The sequence below is a fragment of the Equus caballus genome, chromosome 28 (genome assembly GCF_041296265.1).
Source record: "Equus caballus isolate H_3958 breed thoroughbred chromosome 28, TB-T2T, whole genome shotgun sequence".
Lineage (NCBI taxonomy): Eukaryota > Metazoa > Chordata > Mammalia > Perissodactyla > Equidae > Equus > Equus caballus.
In genome coordinates, this window is record NC_091711.1 from 44,111,267 (window position 1) to 44,121,578 (window position 10,312).

At 57.0% G+C, this 10,312-nt stretch overlaps 1 protein-coding gene across 2 annotated transcripts; it reads right to left on the minus strand.

Annotated features, from left to right (window-relative positions):
* Positions 1-1,918: 1,918 nt before the first annotated feature.
* CYP2D86 (cytochrome P450 family 2 subfamily D member 86) lies at positions 1,919-9,754 on the minus strand. Of its 2 annotated transcripts, none has more exons than XR_011433473.1 (10): positions 7,246-7,549; positions 6,364-6,535; positions 5,409-5,561; positions 5,157-5,317; positions 4,629-4,805; positions 4,317-4,458; positions 3,903-4,090; positions 3,487-3,611; positions 3,246-3,387; positions 1,919-3,148 (listed from the first exon to the last, which is right to left on the minus strand). XR_011433473.1 is itself a non-coding variant. In XM_070253759.1 (10 exons), the coding sequence occupies exons 2-10, from the start codon at positions 7,432-7,434 to the stop codon at positions 2,970-2,972; spliced, it is 1,503 nt and encodes a 500-aa protein (XP_070109860.1). In that variant the 5' UTR covers positions 7,435-8,687; positions 9,558-9,754; the 3' UTR covers positions 1,919-2,969. The 2 variants fall into 2 exon arrangements, 1 of the variants encoding a protein (XP_070109860.1); XM_070253759.1 differs by lacking the exon at positions 3,487-3,611 and adding an exon at positions 9,558-9,754 and having other exon boundaries at positions 7,246-8,687.
* Positions 9,755-10,312: the final 558 nt, after the last annotated feature.

Genomic DNA, 10,312 nt, shown 5'->3' on the forward strand with positions numbered 1-10,312 from the left:
AACAACGAACAATCCTAAAATGAAGTTAAGAAAATAATTTGATTTACACTAGGACCAAAAAGAACAAAATATGTAGGAATTAACTTAACCAAAGAGGTGAAAGACTGGTACCATGAAAACTACAAAACACTGCTGAAAGAAGAAAAGACACAAGGAAGTGGAAAGACATCCTATGTTCATGGATTGGAAGACTTGATATTGTAAAGAGGTCAGGACAACTCAGAGTGATGTACAGATTTAATGCAATCCCCATCAAAATCCCAATGACTTCTGCAGAAATTAAAAAACCAATCCTTAAATTCATGTGGAATCTCAAGGGACCCCAAATAGACAAAACAATCTTGAAAAAGAAGAATAAAACTCTTACTTCCTGATTTCAAAAATTAATACAAAACTACAGTAATCAACACACTGTGGTACCAGCAATAAGACAGAGATACAGACTAACGGAAGAGATTAGAAGGCCCAGAAATAAACCCTCAGGTAGAGTTCAATGGTTTCAACACAGGCCTCAAGACCATTCAATGGGGGAAGGATAGTTTTTCAACAAATGTTGCTGGGAAATCTGAATATCTTAATGCAAAAGAATAAAATTAAACCTTCACCTACCACCGTATACATAAGTTAACTCAAAAGGGATCAAAGACTTAAATGTTAGAGCTAAAACTGGAAAGTTCTTAGAAGAAAACAGGACAAAAGGTTCTCAACAGTGGATTTGGCAGTGATCTTCAATATGACACCAAAGGCACAGGTAACAAAAGAAAAAATACACAAATTGGATCTCATGAAAATTAAAAAAATATTGCCCATCAAAAGATACTATCAACCAAATAAAAAGGCAACCTAAAGAATGGGAGAAAATATCTGCAAATCATATGCAGTCACATGTCACTTAAAGAGGGGGATATGTGCTGAGAAACGTGTGGTTAGGGGGATTTCATCATTTTGCAAACATCATAGAGCGTACTTACACAAACCTAGATGCTATACCCTGCTACACACCTAGGCTATGTGGTCTTAATCGTATGGCACCACTGTCGTACATGCGGTCTTCCTTGACAGACACGTCACTGGGCAGCGCATAACTGTATCTGATAAGGGATTAATATCTAGAATAGCTAGAGAACTCCTAAAACTCAAAAACAAGAATAACAACAAAACACACAACCCGATTTTAGAATGGGGAGAGGACTTGAATAGACATTTCTACAAAGAAGATATACAAATGGACAATAAACACATGAAAAAAGCTCAACATCACTCGTCGTTAGGGAAATGCAAATCAAAACCACAATGAGATAGCACCTCACACTCATTCAAATGGCTGCTATGACCAAAACAGAAAATAGCAAGTGGTGGCAAGGACGTGGAGAATTGGAACAATGTGCACTGCCGGCGGGAGTGTAAAACAGTGCAGCTGCTGTGGGACAACAGTCCCATGGTTACACATCCACAAACCGAAAGCAGAGTCTCAAAGAGGTATTTGTCCCCAGTGTTCATAGGAGCATTATTCACCGTAGCTCAAAGGTAGAGGCAACCCAAATGTCTATCCATGGATGAAGGGAAAGCAAATGTGGTCTGAACATACGGTGGAATATTATTCAGCCTAAAAAAGGAAGGAAATTCTGCAATACGCTACAATGTGGGTGGACCCGGAGGACATTATGCTGAGTGAAATAAGTCAGTTACAAAAAGACAAACGCTGTATGATTCCACCTATGTGAGGTCCCTAAGGAGTCAAATTCACAGAGACAGAAAGTAGAATGGTGGTTGCCAGGGGCCACAGGGAGGGGCCATGGGGAGATATTGTCTCACGGGGACGGAGTTTCAGTTTTGCAAGAAGAAAGAGTTCTGGGATGGATGGTGTGATGGTTCGACGATACGAGAACTTAACAGCATTGAACTGCACACTCGAAAATGATGAGATGGCAAGTGTAATATTGTGTGTATTTTCACTCCCACACCCACAAAATGAAGATATTCAAACAAATATGACCATTTTGTTGTAGGAGACAAAAACCAGGGTGGGGGCCTGTGCAGTGAAAAGTTTACTCTGTAGGTTTGGGATTTCAGTCCGTACACAGTTCAGAAAAATGGCTGGCCCCTGACAGCTCCTGGGCAACACCCCCTTCGCCCTTAGGATGACCTGCCTGACAAGTGTCTCTGTACCTGGGGCGCTGGGTCACACCACACGGTTTATGCCAACAACATAATTGATGGCGAGGCCTTAGGCCACACTGTTTGACCTTGAAAGAGGCTGGAGACTGAGTAACTGAGGTCAGCCATGCGGCTCTCCCAGTCTAAGTGACTGACTTCCAACAAAATCCCTGGACACCCAGACTCGGGGCAGCCTCCCTGGTGAGCAAACTCTCTGCTTGTGTCACACATCACTGCTGGCAGAACTGAGCACTGTCTGTATGAGTCCTCAGAGCGACAGCTGGAAGCTTGTGCCTGCTCTTCCTGAACTCCACCCATGTGCGTTTGACCACTGCTGATTCTGCCTGGATCCTTTCTCTGGAAAACCATAACCGTGAGTATAACAGCTGTTCTGACTCCCCTGAGTCCTCGCAGTGAATCCCTGAACCTGAGGGCGCCCACCCAGCCCGGGATTGGGCTGATTCCATCAGAAGCCCATTCACACTCCTCCCGCCCCCTGACACCCAGGAGTCAAGACTTACATGGACTTAGTCACCAACCAGGGCAGCCACTGTTGGGTCTGCATGGGTGACTAGGGGGTAAGCTGTCAGCTTCTGAGCCTCAGTATGCCTGTCTCTCAAATGGGGTCAAATGCCTGGTGAGCTGGATCAGGCAGGGGAAGTGGCTGCCCTGGGGAGGCTGCTGAGGCTGCATCTCTGCCAGGGGTTGTTCAGGGGGCTCAGGTGGGACTCAAGCCAGGTTGGAGCCATCAGAATGGTTTATTGGACATCAGGGCCCCCATGAAGGACACGGTTGGGGGCTTGGTGCACCCTCTAGCGGGATTCAGCGCAGAGCTGGTAGGGGGACGGGGTCACCAGGAAGCCAAAGACACCGTGGTCGCTGGGGCGGGGCTGCCCAGCGGGCACCGAGAGGCTGAAGCGCTGCAGGAGGCAGGTGAAGAAGAGGAAGAGCTCCATGCGGGCCAGGGGCTCCCCGAGGCACGAGCGGCGGCCTGTGGGTGGGGATGGGGGTCAGCGAGCCTGGGGGCCTGGGCTCCACGCCTCCAAGACTCCCCAGGAGGGGCAGCGAGCCGGGCTCCCCACAGGCACCTGCTGAGAAGGGCATGAAGGCCTCCTGCTTGACGAAGCGGCCCTGGGCGTCCAGGAAGTGCTCGGGGTGGAAGCGGAAGGGCTTCTTCCAGACGGTCTCATCCTTCAGCACCGATGACAGGTTGGTGATGAGCGTGGTCCCCTGGCAGGAGACGCCGGGCATGAGTGAGATCCAGGCTGGGGGAAACCTGGACCCCTGCCACCAAACACACATGGGACACACTCTCTACCTGGCACACACCTGGACTCTTTCAAGTCAGTCTCAGCCCAAGGAGCTTCCTGGTACCCTCCCTGCTCCCATCGCAGGGTCAAGTGACCTGCCTCTTGGGCTCCATGCCTACCAACTGTCACTCCATGCATGGGCTACTGCAACACAATGGGGCATATTTTATTTTGTCTCCCCCTCTGGCTCCCTGCTGGGTCTCTGCGTGGAGGGGGGCCAGCCCTGCCTCTGCTTCATCCCCACACCCACCCCTACACCCGCCCACTTTGACTCTCCCTCTGGCTGTGGGCAGGTTGCACCCTCTACAGTCAGTGCCTGTGGAAATGGGGATTAGGTGGCTTGGGTTCCATCCTGGCCCCACCTGGCAATGGCCATCCTGGGGCTCCCAGGGGACAGGTGGAGCTGAGCTGGGGTGAGGAGGGCCGCAGGCCTACCTTGGGAATGAGGAAGCCCTGCACTTCAAAGTCACGGGATGTCATGTGGGCCACGCCCAGTGGGATGATGTCCCCAAAGCGCTGCACCTCGTGAACCACGGCCATGGTGAAGGGCATGCGGGCCTGGTCCCCCATCTCTGGTCGCCGCGTCTGCCCTATCACCTCATCGATCTCCTGTTGGACACGGCCTGCACAGACAAGCGTCCCCACAGTGGTCAGAACCCAGGGGGCTGCACCCCACCCTCCTCCTGACTCCTGTGCAGGGGCTGCGCCCACATGGAGGAGAAGGTCACCTGACCTCTGAGCCTGGGCCCACCCTCTGCTCAGAGCTCCTGGTGGCCAAACCAAGCTCAGGGCCCCCAGCCTGTCCCCCTCCTCCCTGGCCCATCCCACTGGCCCCCATGCTGGGCTCACGCTGCACATCCGGGTGCAGGATCATGAGCAGGAGGGCCCAGGCCAGCGTGGTCGAGGTGGTCACCATCCCAGCAGAGAAAAGATCAGCCACCACCAGGCGCAGGTTATCATCATTGAAGCTGCTCTCTGGGTTCCCCTTGGCCTGGGTCATGCAGAGAGGGTGGGCTCAGGGAAAGGGGGAGGAAGCCCCCAAATCCCCTGCCACTCTGCACCCATCAGCCTGGATACCTTATCACTGGGGGATACATAGAGCCCCCTGCCTTGGCTTCCATCAAAGGCCCTCAACCACTGGCCCTGGCCCTGGGGGCTCACCTTCGCGACCTCGTCCAGAAAGGCGTCAGTCAGGTCTCGAGGAGGCTGGGTCGGGTCCCGGGTCATCCTGTGCTCAGCAAGCAGCTCATCCACCTGGGCCATGAAGGCTCCCTGCCCAGGAAAGACCTTGGCAGCCACCCCCGGGATGTGCAGGAGCACGGGGATCGCTTCCAGCACCTGTGCAGGCCACAGATGTGAGGCCCTCAGTTCCCAGTGCTCAGGTGTTCACCTCCACCTTTCAGGTCCCGCTTGCTTCCAGGGTGTCCCCACCATTGACCTGGTTCCTCCCTAACTTCAGACCTCAACCCTCTCGCCTGGCCTGGGCCACATCAGGATAAATCTAACATCTACATCTCACTGGTTCCAGAGGCTTCCAAAGAAGGAGGTAGAGGTTCCTTAGCGCTCTCTTTGGACCCGATGACCCAACACCCCTCTGTACAAATCCTGCTCCGCGGAGGCCCAGTGCAGGGACAGAGGCCCTTTCTTGGAGTTCGCCTGCAGGGCTCCTTGTCGCCCTCCACCCAGCACCTGGCGGAAGAAGCCTGACTCCTCCTTCACTCCCTCTTCCGTGAGGTCCAAGAGCTTGAGGAAGCGCGAGTCGTTGTAGTCGAAGCGGCGCCCGAAGGTCAGGGAGGCGATCACGTTGCTCACAGCTTTATTCAGGAGGGCGTCGGGGCTAAAGGGTCTTCCTAGAAGGGGACGGTGCAGGTCACGGGGTCGCCTACAGCTCCTCTTCCCCAGCCTCCATCCCTGTCTCCTGGCCCTCAGCCCAGCACTCACCGGCCTGGTCGGCGAACGCGGCACAGAGGTACGAGGCCTCCTCGGTCACCCACTGCTCCAGGGACTTCTTGCCCAGGCCGAAGTTGCGCAGGGTGGACAGGGAGAAGCGTCGCTGCTCCCGCCACGCGCGCCCGTACCGTGTCAGGATCACCCCTGGGGGCGGGGCGGGCACGGGCGTGGCTCGGCTGTGACCTCGCCCCGCCTCTGCGCGCACACCTTGCTCACAGGCTCGCACGCCCTTCCGTCTACGCCGGCGTCCCGCCCCGGCCCCGCCCCCGGCCCGCGGAGCTCCGCTCCCTGTTCTGCTCCCTCTAAGCTGGTTCTCAGTCCCACCATCCCCGCCCCCTCTGACACCCGCTTCTGGCGAGCACAGGTCACCCTCTACTCCCTCACATCCTCGCCTGCTCCTTACAGGCCCCTCCCCTTACCCTGCTCCCACTGCCACGCCCCCTGCTTCGCCTACACTAACCTCTTTCTGCACGAGTAACACCACCAAGTCCTGCCCACTTTACACCATCTTCCGCCTGGGGACACGTCCAACCCTCGGCCCGGAGACATCGTTCGCCAGCCCACCCCACTCAGGGCAAGTCTTGTCCCCAACCTTACCTCTACCCTCTGTGACCGCCTTCCAGTTCAAGGAAGCTCTCGGCCCGCCCCCAGCCCCGCCCACACTGACTCCGCCTCCTCATTCCCGCCTCTCAGACGTCCCCTACCAGCTCCGGGTGGCCTGTGTTCCGCCCACTCCCTCTAAGGCCCCTCCCTCCGCCCGCTCACAGGCACCCCCCTACCCTGGTCGCAGGCTCCTTCCTCCACCTGCCGCCCCTTCCAGTACGCTGACTCTTCCCTGCACCGCAGATCTCCCCCTACAGCCCCCCGACGCAGCTTGGCCCAGCCCAGTCTCGGGTCACTGTGGGCACAGTCCCCTCTGGGCCGCGGTTCCCCCTTGTCCGCTTGCCTTCTGCGTGTGGCCCGTAGCCCAGGTGCTCATAGACGACCGCAGGTGGGCGGTCGGAGGTGTCCTCGCCGCGGTGCACCAGCGCCTCGCGCATGGCCGCCAGCCCGTTGAGCACGACCACGGGCGTCCAGGCCAGCTGCAGGCTGAACACGTCCCCGAAGCGGCGCCGCAGCTGCAGGCCAGGGGTTAAGGCGTTCGACAAGCCCCACCCTCGCCAGGCTCCTGGCCACAGTCTCCTGGTCCTAGCCTTCTGGGACCCCTGGGCCGCCAGACGGGGAAATTGGGGAGTGGGGGAATGGAAGGACTTTATCCGGCTTGGTGACGCTGGGGGTCACAACTTGTATGGTTGAGGACCTCACGTTGGATAAGACCACCCAGGTATGACTTTGCAAAGGTCACCAACATTGTCAGTAGGCCAAGTTAGCATCCCATTTTATAAGTGACGAAACAGGTTCAGGGAGGTGAGCAGGGAGGCCCAAGATCTCACAGCAGCAACAGATTTGAACCTGGTCACTGTCCCCTGTCAACCTCGATTTCCTGATTTCAGTGGGGCTCATGCCCAGCCTCCTCTCTCCAATCTCAGGACCTTTCCTCCTGATGTCCTCAGAAGGGACTCAGGCTCACAGAACTTATGCTCGGTCCCACTGCATCCCAAACCCTCTGCCAAGGCCCACCCCCTCCAGGCCTTTGCCCTCTCTGACCTTTGATGGGAAAATTCAAACTGTCCCCCAGGCCCTACCCAGCTGCCCTCCCCCAGGAGGCCTCTCATGCCTGCCTCCTCCGTTCCACCAGCTCCTTGTGCAGCCTGTGGCTTCACCACCACCGTCTGCTGCTATGTGGGGTCCCCAGGACCTCTGCTGCTCCCTCCCCCACGTTCCTCACCCGAGTAAAGCTGCAAACCGTGTCCTGGAAGTCCACATGCAGCAGGTTGCCCAGCCCAGGCAGGGGCATGGGGCCTGGGGGGTAGCGTGGGGCCCAGCGTTGGCGCCGGTGCATCAGGTCCACCAGGAGCAGGAAGATGGCCACGGCCACGGCCAGCGGCCCCAGTGTCTCCCCGGTCAGCAGTCCCATGGCTGCCTCAGTGTACACTGCGCTCCTCTGGACACACTGGGGCCCCTCACCACACCAGGCACCAGGACCAGACCTGGCAGGGCTCTCTCACCCACTCTGAGGGTTTGATGAGCCTGGGCCCCTTTATAAAGGAGCTGAGACTGGCCTTTGTCCTCTGCTCTGAGCCTGCCTGTTGGCGTGACTGTGCTGCCAGAGGGTGCAGGGAGGGGACGGCGAAGGTCAGTGCAGGGGTGGCACAGAACTCCTGACCCTGCTGCCCTCTGCACGTGCTTACCCTGGGTGGGCGTGGGGGGCAGACAATATGTCCCCACCCCCAGCTTGACTCCCAGCATTGTGCAGGCTCCCAGGGAGAACCCGGGGTCTTTGGACTTGATCCTGCCACCCACCTTTCACCTTAGCCTCACCCTCCCTAATGGGGTCACAGCCTCGTCCGGAGAACACATCCTCACCTCCCCGTATCTCACCTGCCTCCTCCCCAGTGACCTTCAACTCTGAGGTTTGTCACTGGCATTTGCTGTAGGGAGGTCACGTGATCAGAGGGACCTTGGGTGGGGGCGAGGGATGAAGTTCTCCGTGTCCCTCACTTCACACTGTGACACTCAATATACACACAGACACTGATCACACACTCACAAACCACTCACACAATCAGATGTTACCCACACACATACTGACACATAGGACCTGCACAAACAGTTACACACCCACAAAATCACAGACACACACACATTGATACTTGCACCACTGACACACACACATACACACACACACAGAGCACCTGTTCTCATTGGTGGTCTGTACCCGACCCCCACCCTCCCCACCTCAAGGCAGCTGGCAGGGATGCTGAGGACCCTCAGCTGGCTGCGGGCTGGCTCAGCTTCCGCTGTTTCCCCGTGGTTGTGAGCATCGCATGACTGACTCTGGGGGTGGGGAGGCAGCAGCATTGTTTTCTGAGCTCCCTACTCACCCAAGCAGCCAGTTCAGAGGACAGGAGACCCTTCCTAAGTGGATTACAAACTGGTCCTTGACCTCCCAGCTCCTGAGGCCACCCAGGTGATGAATCTCCTCGAGCCTGTGTCCACTTTCCTGACTCAGAGAAATGCGGGGTGATCCCTTGCTCTTCTTGACTGAGCTGCCAGGAAGCTCAGCGTACCAGGGTGTCCTAGCATAGGATGTCACCCTGTCCCCAGAGGAGTGGGCCTGCTTCTTCCTCAGTATAGTTTGTCCTTGAACATCAGCTGCTGAAACTCTTTCTGGAAAGACAAGGGGATAGAAACAAGTGGGGCGGATGTAATTTCTTTACACCCTCACAGGCCTGCTGAGGACCACACGGAATGGATTCCAGGGCCTCCCCTTAGCCAGCCACCTCCCTCTCCCTGGGCCACGTCCTTTCTCTTCCAGCCCCGTCCCTTCCCACTCTGGCTCTGTGGTCCCTCAAGGAAAGATGCGAACCCCAGCACCACCCTGCCCCTTTGTGTGCCACCTCGTGGCTGGAACTGTGGCTCCCAGCCCTCCCTATTGCTCATCCTCTCGCCCCCTCCAAGCAGGGGTGTGACCACATGATGCCAGGGCAGGGCTGCTGCCCACCGGCCTCTGTACCCTCCTTCATCAACAGGAAGAGGGGTGGGATTTGAGGCTGAGTTTTTAATTCAGTGAAGCTGATGGGAACTCTGAAGCCAAAACCCACTCAGATGGGAAGGGGCAGGAGCCCAGAGGGTAGGGGAGGGGCATTTCCTGGGAGGGGTCAGGCCCCCTCCCCCATCCCAGGGGTAGTGAGTTCTCATCCTGGAACCAGCTGGAGAATTCTCTCCCCCAGATGGAGCAGGGCCTGCAGGAGGCACTGCTCACGCCTGTGTCCCATTAGTTCCCTCCCTCCCTCACCCCTAACAGCTTCTTCCCAGGGAGCCTCTGGACATCCCCCACACAGAGATGGCTCCCCGGGGGGCAGGGGCCTCTTGCTATTGGCTTTCGACCTTTACAGTTCCTGCTTGGCCTGTGAAAGCTGCTCCTCCCCTTCTGAATGCCCGCAGCCCCACTCTCCTGCAGGGCCCAGGGCCAGAGGGTGTAGCCTGCTGGGGCCCAGCGGGCCTTCCTCAGTTTACCTGGCTTTCCCTGCATCTTGCCTTGCTCAGGCCTTGGACTGTGTTCCAGCTCCGCTGGACGTCCCACGTGCTGGGTGCTGTCGGGGCACTCACAGCCTGGCGGGTAGACGATGGCGGGTCCCTGCTCCAAGGTGCTCATGCCAAGAGGAGGAGCAGGAAGGCAGAGAGCTGACAGGCCAGGCCAGCAGTGTGGGGACTGCTCTGAGGGTCATGGGGACACTGCCCCAGGCTGCAGCAGGACTCTCTGGGAAGCCTACCTGGAGGACTTTGACTGACTTGGCACCACAGTTGAAGGTGACCTGGCAGTGGGACCAAAGGGCCACAGCAGAGTCCTGTGCAGGGGGTGAGGGGCAGCGGGAGGAGGCAGCTTTGCAAGTCTGGCTGAGGACTGGACTGTGGGGAGCTGGGTCCCTGGGCCTCCAGGAGGCAGGGAGATCATTTTTGACATCAAAACAGACCAGAAGGAAGACCCATGGGCACTGTGGGGCCTTCCTGGATTCAGCCTGTGGCCTCTCATTGGCCTCAGTTGAGTGTCCTGTCCTGTGGGCAGCACCTTTCTACCCAGGACTGTCAGAGAATCAGGTGGTGCTAGCGGGGGAGAGGGGGAGGCAGGATGGTCTGAGTGTTGGTCACACAGTGGCTCTGGATAAAGTGTCTTTATCTACCCTTTGTTTTGGATGTGTCACGCCCTCCCAAGCAGTCACCCTAATGTGGACATGAAGGGCAGGGACCGACATGCCTGTAATTCAGGCAGTGCCCCCCGACACTAGAGGCCT